Below are 22696 nucleotides of genomic sequence, written 5' to 3' on the forward strand. Positions count from 1 at the left end.
GGGTTCTCTCCTAGATCATTTGCTTTTGGGAAGTTAGCTGTCATGTCAGGAGGACACTGAAGCAACATTGAATGAGCTGAATGCTGATTTGCATAACGATTGTTATAGAATAAGCTAAAATATTCCCGAGCTTCTATAAATCTAGGTAAAAGAAGTGCATTTCTGGGAGGCATTTTTCAAGGGAGGAGATTATAAGTGAAGCAGAGAATTAAGCCAATTATGTGAATACTAGAATATCCTAGGGTGTTTTTGTTATTTTAATGTGGCAAAATATATATAACATAAAGTCCACCATTTTAACCTTTTTTTTTTTTTTAGACAGAGTCTTGCTCTGTCATCTAGGCTGGAGTGCAATGGCACGATCTCGGCTCACTGCAACTTCCGCCACTCGGGTTCAAGTAATTCTCCTGCCTCAGCCTTCTGAGTAGCTGGATTACAGGTGCCTGCCACCACACCCAGCTAATTTTTGTAATTTTAGTAGAGACGGGGTTTCATCATGTTGGCCAGGCTGGTCACAAACTCCTGACCTTAGGTGATCCACCCTTCTGGGCCTCCCAAAGCTGGGATTATAGGCCACCACGCCCAGCCCATTTTAACCATTTTTAGGTGAACAGTTCAGTGGCATTAAGTAAATTCACATTGTGGTTCTACCATTACCACCATCTGTCCATCTTCCCAGACTGAAATTCTATACCCATTAAACAACAACTTTGATTCCTTCTTTCCTCTAGCCTCTGACCACCACCATTCTACTTTCTGTCTCTATGATTTTGACTATACAACGTAGCTCATATAAGTGAAAGCACACAATATTTATTCTTTTGTGACTGGCTTATTTTTCTTAGTGTAATGTCTTCAAGGTATGTCTGTGTTGTGGCATGTGTCTGAATGTCCATGCTTTCTGAGGGTGTATACTATTCCATTGTATATTTATGTTTATCTATTTATCTGCTAATGAACACTTGGGTTGCTTCTACCTTTTGGCTTTTGTGCATAATGCTGCTATGAACATTGATGCACAAGTATATGTTCAAGTTCTTGTCTTCAATGTTTTTGGATATAAACACAGAGTGAAATTGAATTGCTGGATCATATTATAATTCTGTAGTTAACTTTTGAAGAACCACCATACTGTTTTTCACAGTAGCTGCACTATTTTACATGGCTGCAAGCAATGCACCAAAGTCCAATTTCTCCATATCCTCTATGATACTTGTTTTGTTTTTGGTAAGAGCCATTCTAATGGATGTGCAGGGGTATCTCATTGTGGGTTTGATTTGCACTTCCCTTATGAGGAATGGTGTAAAGTATCTTTTTATGGACTTATTGTCTGTTTGCATGTCTTCTTTGAAGAAATGTCTGTTCAATACCTTTGCCCATTTTTAAATGGTATATTCTCCTTTTACCTCACACATACCACCCACAGTTGCAGAATTTGAGTTGTAGCCTGGGTGTGGTGTTTGGGCACAAAAAGCTGCTTACTTTGTAAAGTTGTGGTAAGAGAGAGACTGAGGTTTCATTTGCCTTGCAGAGGAACATACTTTGCACATGGAATAAATACTAATCATTATGTGGAGTCTAGCAAGAAAAATCCACAAGCCACATTATTTAATTTTTTTTTTTCACAAAAGAAAGATAAACAGGTTTAATCAAGGTTCTTCCTACTACATTGTAGGGTCTAACCCAGAGCACAGGGAGCCATGTGAATTCAGTACTTGGGATTTCAACTCATGTGGAGTGTCATTCTCCTGGTGGTGGCGGGTTTTCTCCTCAGCCACTTTCTTTCTTGCAGGTATATCACCCTTTTCCTCCCAGCCCTCCACCCACACCTCATTACCATCCTGATATTAAATACCATTTCCTTTCCTCTTCCTCGTGCAGTTGGTTCTTCTTCTTCCCCTTCCTCCTCCCCTTGATTAGTTCCCGCTCTATGTCTTGCTTTTGGCTTTTCCTCTGATTCTTCTGGTTCGTGATCAAAGTTGAAAGTAAAGAAGTTGTAGGCCTCTTCTGGAGAAGGGAAGCCAGGTGGAACCTAACGCAAAGCAAGGAGCAATCGCAATTTCCCATTTAAAGCTGTAATGAGCTCTGCACAATTAACTGACAGCTGGCTTGATGCTAATGGGATCAGGCGTATTCCAGGCCTCTGAAGCATACTGTCTTAGTTAAAGGTGTGAGATTACTGGTAATAAACTTTAATACCTGCCACAGGCAGTGGGAAGCCTCCTTTAATAGTAACTCTAATCAGTGACTTTAAAAAAACCCAGCAATTATTTACATTCCAATAAGTACATAAATATATTATTTATAGTAGTAAACACTTTAGATAAGGTTATTAAAATGACAAACAGTGGATTTATTGTTTTATCAGCTAATGCTGAGATAGTTTTGTTTTATTATGAGAAATATAGAAATTTTTAAACAAATGACCTTTTTTTGTTGTTTCTCTTTTTGAGTTAGTACTCTCCTTTTTTCCTATAATGAAAGCTGGGGCAACTTCAGAGCTGAACAAATTGTCTTATCACCAACATTTCCTGTCTTTCCATGCACCGCCTCTTCCTCAAGTCAGGCAATATTCTGATCTCTCCAGCTAGTATGAAAGTTGGAATCACTTCTCATACTTTTTTCTTGCAGACTGCATGGCAACAGCAGTCAAGTTATGTATGTAGTCATTTATTTATTTTTAATTTAGAGATGAGGTCTCACTCTGTCACCCAGACTGGAGTGCAGTGGTGCAATCATGGCTCACTGCAGCTTTGACCTCATGGGCTCAAGTGATCCTCCCATCTCAGCCTCCCAAGTAGCTGGGACCACAGGCATGTGCCATCATGCCTGGCTAATTTTTGTATTTTTTGTAGAGATGGGGTTTCGCCATGTTGTCTAGGCTGGTCTTGAACTCCTGTACTCAATCGATCTGCCTGTCTTGGCCTCCCAACGTGCTGGAATTGCAGGCATGAGCCACCACAACCGGGCTGTAGTCATTTCTCATTGGATATTTGTAAAAGCACAAACGAAAAAATGATTTAAAAGACAAGATTTCTCACCTGGGGTTTAGGCTTGATTTTTCGTGCAGAATCATGGAACTTGACTCTTGAATAACTTTGGGAATCAATTTCTTGTTGAGTCCTTTCTACCTCTTTCCCTGGCTGTATGAGTGGAAAAAAATGATGCATAAGCCATTTAAACCAAGAAACTTGGGCTGTTCTAAAATGAAGGTTAACCCCCTGCCCCAAAGGCTTATCTTCTGACTGCTATTGCATCTTATCATTCCTAAGGCACGGAATGCTGGCAAATTTAAAATGCAGTCATGCCCTCCATAGCAACAACCTACAGAACTGCATGCATGACAGAGGTCGTACAGACTATAAATATGGTATTTTTACTCTACCCTTTTTATGTTTACATAAAAAAATACTTACCATTGTGTTACATTGCTATGGTATTCAGAAAAGTAACATGCTCTTCAGGTTTGTAGCCTTGGTGTGTAGTTGGCTATGCCATCTAGGTTTGTGTAGGTACATTCACACAATGGTGTTCACACAATGACGAAAATGCTTAAGAACACATTTCTCAGGACATATCCCCATCATTAAGTGACGCATGACTGTATATTTGAAGGTTGATGTTGCTGAATATTTTCTTACTCAACTGGTCTCTCTCAAGACTAAACAAATTTAAAATTGTATACTCAACAAGCTTTAAAATGAAAACTGTTGGCCAGAGGCAGTGGCTCATACTTGAACTCCCAGCACTTTGGGAGGTCGAGGCGGGCAGATCACCTGAGGTCCGCAGTTTGAGACCAGCCTGGCAAACATAGTGAAACCCCACCTTTACTAAAAATACAAAGATTAGCCAGGCGTAGTGGCGGGCACCTGTAATCCCAGCTACTCGGGGACTGAGGCAGGAAAATCCCTTGAACCTGGGAGGCAGAGGTTGCAGTGAGCTAAGATTGCACCACTGCACTCCAGCCTGGGAGACAGAGCAAGACTACATCTCAAAAAAAAAAAAAAGTGTTATCTGATCCTATAAATTAAGATTATATACTTTACAGAGGATCGTTTCCAAATAGTCTCTAAAGAAAAACATTAATCATGTCTGATTGTAAATAAGTCCAACATACCTCCTCCAGGGCACACGGCCTGTCTTCACTCAGCCTCTGGTCCCGTTATCCACCCCGGGAAGCTGAGTCCTCTGCTTCCACTTGCTCTATGTGATAGTTATCATATGGATATTCCCTTTTGCCTCTGAAAGCTAATCTGCAAGCTGCTGTTTCCAACTTCTTACCCATCTCTCCTTCTAATCCACCCCTTTTAAAACCCAGATACTCCTCCTTTTTCATGAAGCACAATCTAAATGTCAAGCAATTGTGAGCAATTCTAAGCCATCCCAGTAGTACATATAGGTGTTCATAGCAAGAAGGAACATACTTATTCTACCTATGACAGAAACCTCACCATTATTATATGGACTGAGAATTATTTCATAGCATGGAGTAACTGTCACCCAACAACAGTAATGTAGTGTGCCATCTTCACTGGGGGCCTTCAGTATATCCTTCCCAAGTCCTACCTGTTCCTCAAGACCACACAAAACTTCCTTTCTCCATCCTAAAATTAACTCTCTTTTTGGAATCAAATTGTTTGATTCATATCAGGCACTGTCCTGTAAAGCTTGGCAATTGAAACCATCGGCTCTGAAGTCTGACTGTCTGGCTTTGAATTTTAACTCTACCACTTACAACTTAGGCCACTTGAGTAGAGCATCAAATAAGGAAATGTACATAAAATATAACCAGTTAGGTACATTAATAGTAGCTATTATTATCACATTACTAGCTTTTTTCTTACATGTCTTTTGTTTTGGTCTATAGTTTGTATGCACGTGATATGACTAAACATTTTAGTTTAGCCCATGGGAAACCAGAGCCTGTGGCAAGGGTTTTTCTATGCCTGTAGTTGACTCTGAGAAGTGACACCAAAGAACAGGAATTGGGGACTGGGAAGAATAAAGCAAGTGGAAAGTGAGTGCAGGAGAACTTGATTGAGAAGGCTACCACCGTGGGCAAGAGAGTTTAACCCACAGGGATCCTCTGAGGAGTCATGCAGACTGCTTCTCAGAATTGTCCGCCAGGGACACAGGAGAGGGGAATATTTGTCTAATGGCTTCTGTCCCCCAGGTGATTGGAGGGGCTCAGAAACAGATGGCCCAAAATAAGCTGCTTTAACATGCTGAACTGAAGAAGAAGCCTCAAGGTCTCTCTGACTTCCCCTCCCTTGGATGCCAAATTCCCTGTCTCTCCTAAAGCACAGGATGAGGTTGTTCTCTGAAGTTCCCTTAGCTGCCTGAGTCCAAACCTGCCAAAGAAGAAGACAGTGACCTTTAGTCCCTCCCTTGAGTGTTCATTAACTGTACCCATATCGCAGGAAGAAAGACTGAAGTTCATCAACACACTTGGACAGACTTTAGTCAAAAACCATTGTCTGCTCTGCGGGCCCAACAGACTTTGTCCGAGGCCACTGTTATGCTCTTCGAGCCCATAGAATTCCCCTAAAAATCATTTGCTACTCACTAAAATCACCCACACTTCTCCACCTCTGTTTCCTCTAGGATGAAGGGTACATAACTCTACTCCTTGCACATTTATAAATGTGTATGCCTTTTCTCCTATTAATCTTCCTTTTGTCAGCTGATTTTCAGTGAACTTTCAGAGGGTGACAAGGAAGTTTCCCCTTGGCCTCTACATAGTTGGTGATTGCACCAGAGGGTGTTAAGCCCCTGGTGCTTCCAGTCTCATGTATGTGTCAGAATACATGAGTGGGCCTCTGCAAGCCTTCTGGAGAGGCAGGGATACACCTGGAATGAAACCTGGAGGTACGGCTAAAGTGAGGTGCTGTTAAATTTCACTTATGTGCAGCTAGATGTCCAGTAATGGCCAGAATAACAATGAGGGTGTCAGTTGGGTATAATCTATCCTAATATTGAGTGACTATATACAGTTTCCTTTTATGTTGATTTTCTCATTTTGTAGTGTTAAGGTTAAATAGTTATATACCAACTAAATTGTATAGAAGTTGAAGCTGTGCTAATCAATACATTCCACAATGTAATGCTAAATGAAGTTATTATTTTTCTTGGTACATTTCAGTATTTTAAATGTTTTTGAGGATGAGGAAAGAAGCAGATGAGTATTACCCAATGTAAGGATTATTTTTTCTTTTTTTTTTTTTTTGAGATGGAGTCTCATTCTGTCACCCAGATTGGAGTGCAGTGGCACAATCTCGGCTCACTACAACCTCCGCCTCCCAGGTTCACGCGATTCTCCTGCCTCAGCCTCCCGAGTAACTGAGATTAAAGGCGCCTGCCACTACGCCCGGCTAATTTTTTTTGTATTTTTAGTAGAGACGAGGTTTCACTATGTTGGTCAGATTGGTCTTGAACTCCTGACCTTGTGATCCACCCACCTCAGCCTCCCAAAGTGCTGGGATTACAGGCATGAGCTACCGCACCCAGCCTAGGATTTTAAAAAACTGCAGTAGAATAAAGATCAGATTCCTGTGCTTGGTCAGGAAGGCTTTTTAAGATTCTGCCAAGTCAGGTCCTCTTGTAAAATAGGGCTAAAACTTTCTCATGCATTGTCGATGATGCCATTCTATTCCTGTCTGCTCCACCTCCTATACCACAGGAGAGAGACTGATGTGTTTGAAAACACACAAAACAAACCGAGAAGTCAACCCATGAAAGAGAAACTTGGCTCTGCATAGGCAAGCCTTGGGCTTTAGAGATCTGTGAAGATGATGATAATAAAACAGAAGACCAGGCAGAAAGCTTAACATTAGTAATCTAGAAAATAATTAGGTTAAATTCCATGTGGCAAAATATGTGGAAATTATTATTTTTGTTTCTTTCCATTGGGTTGGTATAGAAAATATGCTCAGATAATATAATTTCATTGATGTGATTTATTGCAGTATTGATGGTTTTATTGCAGTATTTATGGACTTCATAAAAAAGTATAAATGTAATTTTGTCAAAATCTTAAAAGTTTTAAAGTCAATTATATTAATACATTTAAGGCCATTAATTATACTTAAATACATTGAGCATGCTGAATTAAATTTTAAAGAGCTATAATACATTTATATAATCATAATGTAATAATTACATTGAATATCAATCCAGCAATAAAATATTGAGTGCCTATCATATGTGCACATATCCATCTAGGAATTCTTTCTCACCCTTAAATTTTTTGTATCCTACAATAAGGCTTTAGGGCCCTCTTCTAACTTGAGCTAGACCAATTCAAGTCTCACTACTTTTGTTATAGCATAATTACAAAATATAGTAGCTATAGCCCTGATCTCTCTTCTAAACCATAATCTAAACCAATTTCTTAAAAGACACCCTAATCTGATTGTCTTGTAGACCCCTCACATTTTTATATATGCTTGATACTGGTCCTGATACTAATGAAGATACATTATTTGCAAATAACTTCTCCATTTTCTGTGTTCTTCTTACCTTGTTCAACGGTCTCCTTTGAAGCACAAGTTTTAAATTTTGATGAAGTCCAATGTAGTTATTTATCCTTTTGCTACTTGTGCTTTGGGTGTCGGATCAAAGAAAGCCATGGACTAATTTTTATATAACCTGATTTTGAGGCTGGGATGAGGTGCCATGTTGTTGGGCTGCTAACAGCACCCATTACAGAGCTGAATGCCCCTATATCCCCACTGGCCGTCAACCCCACTGAGCTCCTCAAGGGTGAGATCTCACTGTCATCACTGTGTGTTCTGAGCCTATCAGACACCTGGCAGGAAGGAGTTTCTCATAAATGCTGGCTGGGTGACAGGTAGATTAGGTTCAAGGATCAGATCTTGGGTAATCTGAGACAGGGAACCAGGGCCACATGTAGAAAAATTTTGGTCATATCTAGTGGAGGCTAAGTTTTCAAGGTTCTGTGTTAATTCTACTTTGATGTTTATGTGTTCTTAGAGATTTGCATTTGTTCACGTATCACAAGTCTGCTGAGTATAAAGTGAAAGGAAATACAAAACAGATTAAGCAGTGGTTTGCGTTGGTAAATTTGGATTACTGACCAAAGTATTCCTAACTGGTTTCCCCTTTTCTCTCTGAGTATACAGCGTCTAACAGTCACTAATACTTAAATAGAGAGGGCTGACCATGTGCCTGGTACTATGTGAAACACTGTAACATGTATTCACTCCTTTAATCCTCAAAACAACACTAAGAACTAGGTTCTGGAATTACCCCTATTTTATAGAGGCGGGAAGTGGGGTCTGTAGAGTAGCTAAACGCAAAGGTCGCATCACTAGTGAGTGAGGTTGGCAGCCTTTAGCCCTGGGCAGCTGAAGTTCAGCATCTGTGCTCTTTGTGTACTATATTTTTTGACGAACAGGATATTGAACCATTTTTTAGATATTCCTTCTAGATTTGAGGTATATACATGAAGAAACGTGGTTGTGAGATGTTCTATTATGAATATGTGATGTGGTCTAAAGACAAAGCAGTTGATGTTTGCCTCAATACCATAAGAATGGTACTTAGGGAATATGGAATATTATGAACATACAAGCCAAGTCCTGATCACAAGGAGAAATAAACACCCTAGTAGCCAAGGGAGTATATTTTTACTTCTACAACTTCCAGCTTTATTTGAGATATCAGTATTTGTGGCCCATGGACTGTGACAGCTACATGAATTATGATATCTATTTTTTGAAATGATGTTGTGAAATGGTTTTTAGTCAGAAGGTATAGAAAAAGCCACATATAAAAGACCAGAACCTCCTATCACTTAGCCAACATGACTAGATGCTTAGCCTCACATGCCCATGAAAATAACCAAAGTACTTGTGTCAAGCTGATGGGATTATAGATATTTTTCTTTATTTTCCGATATTTTTAAGTTATGGCTTTTGTAGTAAGAAAATAAATGGGAATTAAAGGAAAGAAATGCTTTTTCAGTAGAATGGATCATGAAGGCGCATAACAAATAGTCATAAAGCCATTTCATTGGACTGACTAGGATTCCTACTGAAGACCACAAAACATAAGCAAGGCTGCAAGATTCCTTATAATTATGCAACTTATGACTTCTTTGGGGTGAATATAGGTAACATTTTATAACACCTCATCACAGAAAAAGAAAAGGCATCATTTAAAAAATCAGAAATATCCCTAGAGCCTGGGCTTCTTTGTCTTAATGGTTAAAACAACCCAAACCAATAAAACAACAAAAAACCAATTGGGTTGGAGTTGCAAACACCTCCTGAGCCACCTGCTGTTTTTCTTTCTGTTCTTTTTTCTGCGTCATAGCGCTTACCCCTCTGTTTTTCTTTTCCTGGCTCCCTCTCCTCCTCAAGGGCTTTAACTCTAAGGTTTTCTTCAAAGGCACTCTCAAAACTTCAACACTCACCACAGTAGAAATACTTCCTAAATCTGTTTCTCCAGGTCTAGGCCCTTCCTCTGTGTCTCTGGAGAACACATATTGAGATTCCTCACCAGCACCTCAAATGCAAACAAAATTCACTCTAGTGCATTCACACTGCCTCCCCTTCCTGTTGTCAATAGCTTTCCATGGCTTGTAGAAAACTACTGAGGCTCCTAAATGTGACATTCAAGGACCCTTAGCATCTGACTTTATTTTGTACTGCATTTTATCTCTCTCCCTGCTTTCCAGGAAGATCCATGGATCCAGCAATGCTGACCCAATGAGACAGACTGGAAATGATATAGAGCTGGGATCAAATCCCGATTCTTCCACATGCATGCTCTGTGACCCGGGGTGGTTTCACATCTACTCTGACCCTCGGTTTCCTCATCTGTTAAATGTGAATGAAAATAATAGTACCTGCCATGTAGGGATAATGAAATATGATAACATGGGACAAAGGTGGCAAAATGCCTGGCACAGAGTAGTACCTTATAAATAGTAGCTGTTGTAATTATTAATATTTTTGAAATAGGGTCTCACTGTTGCCCAGGCAGGACTGCAGTGGTGTAATCATAGCTCACTGCAGGCTTGACCTCCTGGGCCTAAGTGATCCTCCCACCTCAGCTTCCCGAGTAGCTGGGACTACAGGCATAAGCCACCATGCTCAGCTAAATTTTTTATTTTTATTTTTAGTAGGAGTGGGGACTTGCTCTGTTGCCCAGGCTGGTGTTGGACTCTTTTTTTTTTTTGGAGACGGAGTCTCATTCTGCCTCCAGGCTGGAGTGCAGTGGTGCGATCTCGGCTCACTGCAAGCTCCGCCTCCCGGGTTCACGCCATTCTCCTGCCTCAGCCTCCCGAGTAGCTGGGACTACAGGCGCCCGCCGCTACGCCCGGCTAATTTTTTTGTATTTTAGTAGAGATGGGGTTTCACTGTGTTAGCCAGGATGGTCTCGATCTCCTGACCTCGTGATCCGCCCGTCTCGGCCTCCCAAAGTGCTGGGATTACAGGCGTGAGCCACCGCGCCCCGCTGAACTCTTGGACTCAAGTGATCCTCCCACCTCAGTCTCCCAAAGTGTATTATAATTATTAATCAGCATTTAATATCATACCTCTGCTCTAAAAACTTTTGCTGGAAACTTTATATTCTGCTTTACTGGTTTTGATCACAAAGTAGAGAGGGTATTTCTCACCTCTGTGCCAAATTCGGTCTCCAGTTCTTTCTTACTGGGACTTCGTAAGCGCCTGGGCCGAGGAGTGGGGATTTCCTGCAGCAATGCACTTTCTGCTTTGGACTAAAAAGTCAAACAGAAATTTACTGCTACATGATGTCAAGAATGCTGAGAAATAATCAGTAAAATATACATGCTATCCTTTAAGGGGTAAGAACAAGGAAAATGGTTTAGAAAAGTGACATTAAATTCTGAAGCATAATTTTCATCTGTGCCAATGCAAAATAAGACATTAACATTTAAAACTTGAAAGACAAATTGAATGGTATTCAAATCCATGCAGTTTGGAGCATAAAAAGTAAGCTAGACAAGCCCTGGAAGATTGCAGTCAGCACTGAACAGAATATTCATGTGGTTCTCTCACCCTCGCAGCCTGCAATTTCTCCCTCATGCGTCCCCTCATGGAAAATTCTGCAAAGCCTGTTCTGGAAGTTGAAGGAATTGGAGGTAAGCCTAAAAAACAAAACAAAACAAAACAAAACAAAAAAGAAAAGAAAATAAGGAAAGAAAAAGGAAAATTACTTTAAAACAATTCTCTCCCCACAAAAGGGAAGATTAAATTTAAAAAGAAATAAGAGAACATAATTTTATTTGGCACATTTAGAACTTCACATAAGCTAACATGAGACCATGCTGACAACCATCCTTTTGACATAGTAAGTACATGTCTTGGCTTTTCTGAAACTGAGAGCCAAAACCTCAGTCCTGCCTGGCACTGTCATCTTGACTTAACTAAGAATGAAATGAATGACACTTGACTGTTCAAGGCACACGAATACTTACCAATTCAATTGCCACTGGGAAAAGGCTCTCACATTTGTTGATTTGAGAAACAGGCTTGTCAGGTGAATGGTTGGCTAATGAGTTTGGGGTTTCCGGGTTTAACTGTCAATTGCACTGGTATCTTTGATCAGAGAAACCTTTTCTAGAGGCCCAGACCTAGCCCTGGGCTATCATAGAGACAATATACATTTTGTATATCTTATTGAATTTACCCATAAATATAATGAACTATCAGGCAGCTATTGTGTGCCAGGTTCTGTGATACCTGCATCAAATGCATTTCTCAACAGTTTTTCTGCTGTCTTTGTGAGGAGTACCCAAGGTATTATGATCACCAAGTATCACAAAGATGAAGGCTCTGCAGCCCTGTGTGATAAATGGCTCTACAATCACACACCTAGGATGTGGAATTCTTGGGATTTGGTCCCAGTCCCACATTCCCCAATTCTCTAAACCATTACAAAAGAGGTGGAAGTAAAATGGAGTCTTTGGGGAACAGAATGTTAGCATGGGTGGAGCAGAGTGTCTCTACTAGGATGAAGAAGGACTCAAGATTACAAAAGGATTTTGGGGTCAAGTTAGGGAAAGCTTCTGATGTCACATTAAGGTGTCTCGGGTATATTCCCTAAGCAGTGTGGATGTCGTGAAGAATGTGCAGGGAGGAGGACGTGAATGCAAGCAGTGTTTTCAGAAGCTGCACCACAGGATGGTTGGGGTGGAGTGGGTGAGGTGCCAGGGACCCCAGCCAGGATGCCCTGGTATGAGTTAGGAAGGAAAGGGGGTCAGTGTGAGTCAGTAAGACAGGCCACACAAGGGAAAATACAATAGGGCCTAGTGGCGATTGGTAGGTATGGAAAAATGATCAGTAGCAGCGGCAGCAGTAGTATCTTCTGGGAACTTTTTAGATACACAGATTTTCAGGCATACTCTAAAACCTGGAGGTACAGCCCAGACAACCAGGGAGTTTAAACACACACTCAACCTGGAGGACCCCAGTATAGAGGAATAAGGAAAAAGTGAGGGAATCTGAGGTTTCAACACAAGGAGTTTGATGCTGCTGAGAAAGAAAAATGAGAGGGGGAAGTCAGACTGGGAGGTGTCGGAGTGAATTTGTCTAGGGCCAGATGAGTCTGCGGTACTTGTTCAGGACACCAAGCTCTGGGACAGGGGCCAGACTGAACAGTAAAGGCTTGGGAAGGCTTTCAACCATGGTGAGTGCTGAAGCTTTAAGAAAGGAGTTTCCTGAGGAGAGAAGGATCCTCACACTTGTAGACAATGACACTATCTTGGGAGGAAGGAAGCAAGTGAAAGTAAGAGAGCTAGGAGGAAAAGTGGCAGAGAGAAGGCAAAGATAACAGGTCTGCAGGTTCCTCCTGAGCCTGCTTTATGCAAGCCAAGACACCACCTCAACGCCCATTTCTGCAGCACAGCCACTCTGTTTCTTGGGTTGTGCCTTCTTCCATATGTGTGATAGAAAGCTATAAAATACTACTTATATCATGCCCCCGACTATCACTTAATGCCTGTATGGAGGCATGAAATATTTATGGTAATGATTAGAGTCTGGCATGCATGTGTTGAGGTTCAGAGTTCTTTAAGAGAATCTCCATTAGCTTAATAAAAATTTTTGGCATTCTTTTAAAACTCACTTAAAATCAAGTCATTTTTCGTTTTAAAGATAATATAACTATGGTAGATTATGTTCCTGTGACATATGCACAGAGTCATGAGACTTCCTTCATCTGTCACATTTTGAATTTATATACAGTTATGTACTGCACAAAGAAGTTTTGGTCAATGGCAGACCCCATATACAATAGTGGTCCCATAGGATTATAATGGAGAATATGTAGAGATCTGATCTATGGCACCTGATATTGGCTTTGCAGATCGAGTAGGAGAAATAACTGATAGTCAGTAATGATGCTGGGACATTTGGTTTTCCATATTTAAAAAATACAGATATATATACCACACCTAGGTTTGTGTAAGTATGCTTTATCATGGTCCCTTAATGATACAATCACTCAGCTATGCGTTTCTCAGAATGTATCCCTGTCATTAAATGACACATGATTGCATTTGTTAGGCTATTTGATTAGTACCCGTTTCCTCTCCAGGTTCTAATGTCCCCAGCCACGCAGGGAAGGCACACTGTAAGTATCACTAAGCGTGTGTGGAATGCCTGAGTGGGTAAACAGGGGCTTCTAGACTGAACCCGTGCTTCTTGCCAATGCTTTCCTCTGGCTGACCATTTACTGTGCCACTGTCCCTGTCACCAACCCCCTCCACCACCAGTGAGAAGCCTTTTCAAAACTAATAAGTTTTATGAACATGAAAATAATCTTATTTACACCCCTTAAAAAATTCAGGGTTTTTTTTAGTTTACATAAAACAGTTATTACTTGTACATGGTTTACTAGAATAATTTTATGAATTATTCTTTAAAAGAGAGACAAGATATTTTATTAAACACTATCTCTTCTGAATAAAGAAACTGAAGTAGTCTTATTATTAGTTTAAAAAACATTGACAATTTTGAAACCATAAAAAGTAGCTCTTGCCTGATTCTTTTTTGAAATTATGAAATTTATCACTTTTAATAGACGTTATTTTTTAGAGCAGTTTAGGTCCACAAAAAAGTTGAGGGCAAGTTGCAGAGACTTCCCATATATCCCAGTCCCAACATGCTTAGTTTCCCTGATGCTTGTACCCTCCACGAGAGTGGCACATTCATTACAATTGATGAACATACATTGACGCATCAATCACCCAAAATCCATAGTTTGCCTGGGGATTTAGTTCTGGTGCTGTATATTCTATAGATTTGGATAAAGCTATAATGATACGTATCCAGCATGATCGAATGATACAGAGTAGTCTCACTGCCCTTCAAATCGTCTGTGCTCCACCCGTTCAGCCCTCCCTCCCCTCTACTTTCTGGCAACCACTGATCTTTTTACTGATTTTGTTTTTAAAATCTGTGCTAGTAAAAGACATGTAAAGGATTTAAAGATTTACAAATCAGGTCTGTACAACTAGCTGATGGCATGTCATCTTCCCAACTAGACTGTGACCAGCTGAGAGCAAGAAACGTATTGGGGGACTTTTGAACTCGGTTTTTGTAGTATTAGATCAGTGAAGGAACAACATAGAAAGGAACCATGATGGTGTGAGGGATATTATACTTAAAAAGGTATTTCAAACAAGAAGAATGTAATCTTCATTTGTTTGAAAACAGTAATGATGAAGACTTTTTAAAAAAGATAGTATTACTAACATGACATCCATGGAAGCCAAAGGTACCAGTTCACTCCTTTTGACATCAGAGCTAATGGGGTTAAGTACTTTCATTTTTGTCTTGGTAGAATATGGCAAACAGGGTTTCTTTAAACAGCTGGAAATACTAAGACAACCCTCATTAAACATTTTTCTTCTAATTTATTGTCAGTTGCTCCACTCCATTACTAATCAGCTACATGACCTCGAACTGGATCTCCCTTTCAAGCCCTGCAGGTGAGAACTGATCTGCCAGGCTCGAGGAAGGGCTTGATTTCACATTTACAAAAAGAGGCATATTCAGAAAATGGCCCTTTGACCCAGCTAAGAAAACCTGACATGAATAAAGTTTCTGTAGCATCAAATGCAAAGTCTGATGAAAATTTTTTTTTAATTAAGATGTGATTTGAGGGCATACAGGAACTTATGGATAATGACAGAATTTTAGGACATTCCATTAAAAATATATACATAATGTCAATGTAGTATGAAATGTGGATTTCTTTGGCAAAGTGATGTTTTTCATCAGACACAGCAAGAGGCTAGATGTTCAGCAATGTTGCTCTTGCTGCCTAGCAACCCATTAACCCCAAGGCTACGTGAGCCTTATGTTTGAAATGGCTTTCAGATCTTCTCTGCACTCTCTCTCCTCTTTCCTATCACCCATACTCACTGTTCCCCAGTTATTTCTCTTTTCAGGCTTGGTAAAGTAGTGGACACTCTCCATTTTTCTCCTAAGCACTTCAGTTATACCTGATCCCTCAGAAAACACAACCATGTTTTCCTAACAAACAGGCATTTCATTTCAGATAATTTTCTGTTCCTCTCATGTTATGTCCACAAATTGATGTGATCCAGAATTCCGATGCCTCACCTACATTTTTCATTAAAAACAGTTTTATTGACATATAAGACATATACCACAAAGATCCTGCTTTTAAAATGCGCAGAACACATGAATAGGCATTCTCTGAGAAAGAAGTACAATGGGCTAACAAGCACACGAAAAGATCTTTAACATCATTAGTCATTAGGAAAATGGAAACCAAAACCGCAATTAGGTACCACTTCACCCCTATAGGATGAGTATAATAAACAAGAGAGATAATAACAAGTGTTGACAAGGATGTGGATAATTTAAAATTTCTGTGCTGGTAGGAATATAAATTGCTGTAGCTACTCTGGAAAACATTTTGGTAATTCCTCTAAATCTTTGGCAAATACAGTATGATAATAATTTATGTCAACTTAAAAATATGCAAGGAAAACCTAGTATTTCCATAATTATTGCAGGGGTAGTGGAAAAAAGAGTTACAGGGACACAGGCCTGAACTACCTTTTACTTCTGCTTCTCCATTAAAAATGCTCAAACCTCACCACAAAATTATCTTTCCCTAATGCAAAATTCCAGGATAGACTATAAAATATAGAGAAAAGGGGGTAGGAAGAGCATGGGGCAAAAGCCAGCTTGACTTCAGTAGCAAAAATGGGAGAATAACAGGGCTGAGAGGAAAAATGTATTTCTGGGCTCTCTAGCCTGTTCCATTGGTCTGTATGCCTGTTTTTGTACCTATACCATGCTGTTTTAGTTACTGTATCCTTGCAGTATAGTTTGAAGTCAGGCAGTCTGATGCCTCCAGTTTTCTTCTTTTTGCTTAGGATCATGTTGGCTATTTGGGCTCGCTTTTCCTTCCAAATGAATTTTATAACAGTTTTTTTCTAATTCTGTATAAAATGTCATCAGTAGTTTGATAGGAATAGCACTGAATGTTAAATTGCTTTGAGCAATATGTCCAGTTTAACAATATTGATTCTTCTTATCCATGAGAATGGGATGTTTTTTCATTTGTTTGTGTTATCTCTGATTTCTTTCAGCAGTGCTTTGTAATTCTCCTAGTAGAGATCTTTCACCTTCCTGGTTAGCTGTATTTCTAGGCGCTTTTTCTTTGTGTGGCTATTGTGAATGGGATTGCATTCTTGATTTGGCTCTCAGCTTGGACATTATTGGTATACAGAAATGCTACTAATTTTTGTACATTGATTTTGTATTGTGAAACTTTGCTGAAGTTGTTTATCAGATCTAGGAGCCTTTGGGCAGAGACTATGGGGTTTTCTTTTTCTTTTTCTTTTTTTGTTTGAGATGGAGTCTCACTCTGTTACCCAGGCTGGAGTACAGTGGTGTGATCTCGGCTCACGGCAAGCTCTGCCTCCTGGGTTCACATCATTCTCCTGCCTCAACCTCCCAAGTAGCTGGGACTACAGGTGCCCACCACCATGCCCAGCTAATTTTTTGTATTGTTAGTAGAGATGAGGTTTCACCACGTTAGCCAGGATGGTCTCAATCTCCTGACCACGTGATCCGCCCGCCTTGGCCTCCCAAAGTGCTGGGATTACAGGTGTGAGCCACCACACTCCGCCGACTATGGGGTTTTCTAGGTATAGAATAATGTCACTTGCGAAGAGAGATAGTGTGACTTCCTCTCTTTCTAGAAATAAAGCCACACATCTGCAACCATCTGATCTTTAACAAAGCTTACAATAACAGCAATGGGGGAAAGGACTCCCTATTCAATAAAAGGTGCTGGGATAACTGGCTAGCCATATGCAGAAGACTCTTTCCTTTCACCATATACAAAAATCAACTCAAGATGGATTAAAGACTTAAATGTAAAACCTAAAACTTTAGAAACCCTAAAAGAAAACCTAGGAAATATCATTCTGGACACTGGCCCTGGCAAAGACTTCATGATGAAGTCTCCGAAAGCAATTGCACCAAAACAAAATTGACCAGTGGGACCTAATTAAACTAGAGAGCTTCTGCACAGCAAAAGAAACTATCAACAGAGCAAACAGACAACCTACAGAATGGGAGAAAATTATGCAGCTGACAAAGGTCTAATATTCAGAACCTATAAGAAACTTAAACAATTCAATAAGCAAAACACAGACAGCCTCACTGAAAAATGGGCAAAGAATGTGAACAGATAATTTTCAAAAGAAGACGTACTTGTGGCCAACAAACATTTGAAAAATGCTCAATATCACTAATAATTAGGGAAATCCAAATAAAAATCACAATGAGATTCCATCTTACACCAGTGAAAATGGCCATTACTATATTAAGATGTCAAAAAATAACGATGCTGGCAAAGTTGAGAAGAAAAGGGAACCCTTATACACTGCGGGTGGGAATGTAAATTAGTTCTGCCACTGTGGAAAGCAATCTGGCGATTTCCCAAAGAACTTAAAATAGAACTATCATTTGGCCCAGTAATCCCATTACACACAAAGGAATATAAATCATTCTACCATAAAGACACATGTATTCACATGCTCATCACAGTACTATTCACAATAGTAAATACATGGAATCAACGTAGGTGCCCATCAGTGGTGTACTGGATAAAGAAAATGTAGTACATATACATCATGAATACTACATAGCCATAAAAAAGAATGAATTCATGTCCTTTGCAGCAACATGGGTGGAGCTGGAGGCTATTATCACAAGCGAATTAATGAAGGAACAGAAAACCAAATACCGCATGTTCTCACTTGTAAGTGGGAGCTAAATATTGAGCTACATATGGACACAAAGAAGGAAACATAGAGGCTGGGCATGGTGGCTCATGCCTGTAATCCTAGCACTTTGAGAGGCTGAGGCAGGAGGATTGCCTGAGCTCAGGAGTTCAAGACCAGCTTGGGCAACATGGTGAAACCCCGTCTCTAGTAAAATACCAAAAATTAGCTGAGTGGGGTGGCATGTGCCAGTAATCCCAGCTACATGGGGGGGCTGAGGCAGGAGAATCACTTGAAGCCAGGAGGTGGAGGCTGCAGTGAACTGAGATCATGCTACTGTACTCCAGCCTGGGCAACAGAATGAGACTCTGTCTTCCAAAAAAAGAAAAAGAAACAATAGACATTGGGCCTATTTGAAGGTGGAGGGTGGGAGGCAGGTGAGGGTTGAAAAACTACCTATTGGATATTATGCTGATTACCTGGGGGACAAAATGATCTGTATACCAACCTCGCAATATGCAGTTTACCCATGTAACAAACCTGACATGTACCCCTTGAACCTAAAATAAAAGTTTGAAAGAAAATTAAAAAAATAGATAATTTGTGAAGTCACCATTCTTTGTTTTTAAGTTTATATATGCTTCACCCTGTTACATATTGTAACTGTATGTTGTCAATCAAAGCATGTAGTTGATTCACACTAATTAAAACTTTCAAATTTTGAGGATTAAAAATGTAATTAGTGGACAATCTGATGCAAGACCCTAGGATAGCCTGTAAGCCACAACTAATGCTCTGGGTACACAGGACACAACTTTACTGTCAGGCAGGTTTTTACCCAGGGCAAAAAAAGGGTCCAAAAACCTATTGGTGGCTGTAACTAGAATTTAAGAAAGTAGGTCATTGATTTTTTCTCTTGATTTTCTAACTTTTATGAAATAGACCAGTATCACTTGTGAAAGTGTCACTACATAAAAAGAAAGTCAAAATGGGCTGAGAACAAATTGGCTGTCCCTGTATGAGCCCCAGCACTGCTGATAGTTCACATTTGCTGAGGTGCTCTGGAGGGACTTCTCTGATCACTGTCTTTTTTGCTAGTTCTCCCAGGCTCACTCTTTCCGAGTCCCACCAGCATTTTCATTTTATGTTAGCTGAAAACTCAGGAACCCTTGCTCTGGCACATGCGTCTCTTTCTCATGTGTGGTCTTGGGATCCTGGCCCTGTCTGGTGCCCCTTCCTCTTCTTTGTGCTTCAGCAGATGGTGCAGACTTGGGGACCATCAGCCTGGACAAGACTTGGTGCTCTCATGCTGTTGTGTTGGTCCACAGGGCATGAGGCTCCAAACAGGACTTTCAGAGACTCTGAGAGTTGTCAAGAATATCACAGATATATTTTGACATGGAGATTCTACTTAGGATTGAGTCTTCCACATTGTCTTCTACAGAGTGGAAAAAAATATTAACAGGTATTCAGGAGGACCAAGAACTGTGTGAGAAATGCTGGGTGAAGTGTGTGTAGTCTCAGAACAAACTTCATGAATTTCCAAGAGTAGAAATGATATGAAAAGTTTCTCAAGTTGAAGTCTTTTTTTGGAGCAGTTCATTTCTAAGAGGATACTAGTATTCTACAAACTCCAGTTTTGGAAATGCTGGATTACAGAATCTTGTCTTGACTCTTCAATCATTCAACCAACAAATATTCTTTGAGCACCTGTTATGTGTTCAAGGTACTAGGGATGGGGCAGTGAACAAAACAAATGAATGCCTCCACCGTCATAGAGAGTGTATGCCAGTAGGGGAGATGGACCACAAACAAGTTCTGTAGTTAGTATGTCAGATGGTGATATTAAGTGTAGAGACAAATAACACAGGATCAGGGGATAAGGAGGGCCAGGAGGGAGGGGTGAATTGCAGTTTTAAATAGAGTAGGCCAGGCGTAGTGACTCAAGCCTGTCATCCCAACACTTTGGAAGGCTGAAGCAGGCAGATTGCTTGAGCTCAGGAGTTTGAGACCAGCCTGGGCAACATGGTAAAATGCTGCCTCCACAAAAATTAGCTAGGTATGGTGGTGCACACCTGTAGTCCTAGCTACCTGTAGTCTCAAAATTAGCTAGGTGAGGTGGGAGGATGGCTGTGCCCAGGAGGCAGAGGTTGCAGTGAGCCAAGATTGCACCACTGCACTCCAGCCTGAGCAACAGAGCTAGACTTTGTCCCAATAAATAAATAAATAAAGTGGCCAGGTAAGGGCCTCCAGGTGAGATAAGAACAGGTGAAGAAAGAGGGGGATCAAACCATGTAGACACCTAGGGGATGAGAATTTCAGGTACAAGTAGTACTAACTGATGCAAAGACTCTAAGATAGAGCTAAGCCTGATGTGAGGCCAGAGCAGAAATGGGGAACCCAAAAATTGAGGGAATGGAATAGTAGATATTAGGTCACAGAAGTAAGGGGAAACGCAACCACATAGGTCATCCTAAATAATTAGGCATTAACAAATATGATGACATCAAGAAGGTGGTGAAGCAGGCATCAGAGGGCCCCCTCGAGGGCATCCTAGGCTACATTGAGCACCCAGGCTGTCTTCTCCGACTTTAACAGTGACACCCACTCTTCCACCTTTGATGCTGGGGCTGGCATTGCCCTCAATGACCACTTTGTCAAGCTGATTTCCTGGTATGACAATGAATTTGGCTATAGCAACAGAGTAGTGGCCCACATGGCCTCCAAGGAGTAAGATCCCTGGACCACCAAACCCAGCGAGAGCACGAAAGGAAGACAGAGGCCCTCAGCTGCTGAGGAGTCCCTGCCGCCCTCAGTCCCCCACCTCACTGAGAATCTCCCCTCCTCACAATTTCCATGCAGACCCCCTGAAGAGGGAGGAGCCTGGGGTGCCCCACTTTGTCGTGTACCATCAATAAAGTCCCCTGTGCTGAAAAAAAAAAAAAAAATGGCATTAACTCTGAGTTGAGTGAGAGCCATTGGAAGGTTTAAACAGAGAAGTGACATGACTTTATTTTCATAGGACCACTCTGGCTGTTGGGTTGAAAATGAAGGTTGAGAATGGAAGCAAGAAGATCAGTTAGGAGGCTACTGCAGTATTCTAGATGAGAGGTGAAAGTGGCTTAGATCAGGGTGGTAGCTGTGGAGAGAGTAAGAAGTAGTCATTAGATCTATTCTGAAGGTAGAGCAAACAGGATTTGATGGTAGATAGGATGTGGGCAGACAGAAAGACAGGGGTTAAGGATGACTCCAAGTTTTTGACCCAAGCAATAGAAAAAAAATGTAAAGTCCATTTAATGAGGTGGGATGACTCTAGGAGAAACAGGTTTGGATTGATAGAAACAGATCAGAAGGTCAGTTTCAGTTAAGTAAAATTTGAGTTGTCTCAAAATACATAATAGATCTAGAGAAATGTAAGAGCTAAAACTATAAAATTTCTAGGAGAAAACATGGGAGAAAATTTTCATAACTTTGAGTTGGGCAAATAATTTTTAGATACAACCCCAAAAGCACAATCTGTAATAAAAATATAATAAATTTGAGTTTATCAAAATTTAAAACTTTTGTACTTCAAAGACACCATTAAGAAAATGAAAAGACAAGCCATTGACTTGGAGAAAATATTTTCAAATTATGTTATCTGATGAAGTACTTGTATCTAAAATACATAAAGAATTTTTACAACTCTCTAGTAAGACAACTCAATTAATAAATGAGTAAAAAATGTAAAATAGCTGGGTGTGGTGGCTCACACCACCCAGGTGGGTGGGTCACTTGAGGTCAGGAGTTCAAGATCGGCCTGGCTGACATGGTGAAACCCTGTCTCTACTAAAAATACAAAAATTAGCTGGGTGTGGTGGCGAGCACCTGTAATCCTAGTTACTCAGGAGGCTGAGGCAAGCGAATCACATGAGCCCAGGAGGTGGAGGTTGCAGTTAGCCAAGATTGCACCACTGCACTACAGCCTGGGTGACAGAGTGAGACTCTTGTCTCAAACTAAATAGTCATTTTACTAAGAAGATATACAAATGGCTAATGAGAATATGAAAAAATACTCAAATCATTAATCATGAGGGAAGTGCAAGTTAAAAGCACAAGACACCACTATACATCTACTGTAAAGGGTATAATTAAAGACAGATAATACCAAGTGTTGGAAAAGATGTGGAGAAACTGGAACTTTCATACACTGTTGTCAGAAAAGTAAAATGATGCAGCCACTTTGAAAAGTGTATTGACAGTTTCTTAAAAAGCTACACATAAGTTTATCATATGACTCAGAGATTCTACTACTAGGAATCCTCCCAAAAGAAATGGAAACATAAGTTTACACAAAGACATGTTGCAAGTGTTCACAGCAACACTGTGGATAATACCACCAAACTGAATATAATCCACATGTCCCTCAACAGGTGAATGAATAAACAAAAT

General features: G+C 40.4%; 1 protein-coding gene across 2 annotated transcripts in view; it reads right to left on the bottom strand.

Annotated features, from left to right (window-relative positions):
• CC2D2A (coiled-coil and C2 domain containing 2A) overlaps window positions 1-22696 on the bottom strand; it is a 135384-nt gene that overhangs the window by 86945 nt on the left and 25743 nt on the right. For both annotated transcript variants that reach the window (XM_017875353.1, XM_017875352.1), the window contains 4 exons: window positions 11049-11137; window positions 10646-10747; window positions 3042-3143; window positions 1856-2032 (listed from right to left, as the gene is read on the bottom strand). In XM_017875353.1, coding sequence (XP_017730842.1) covers window positions 1856-2032; window positions 3042-3143; window positions 10646-10747; window positions 11049-11137 — 470 coding nt within the window. The remainder of the gene's footprint in view (window positions 1-1855; window positions 2033-3041; window positions 3144-10645; window positions 10748-11048; window positions 11138-22696) is intronic.

This window comes from Rhinopithecus bieti, unplaced genomic scaffold (genome assembly GCF_001698545.2).
Source record: "Rhinopithecus bieti isolate Rb0 unplaced genomic scaffold, ASM169854v2 scaffold_9237, whole genome shotgun sequence".
Classification (NCBI taxonomy): domain Eukaryota; kingdom Metazoa; phylum Chordata; class Mammalia; order Primates; family Cercopithecidae; genus Rhinopithecus; species Rhinopithecus bieti.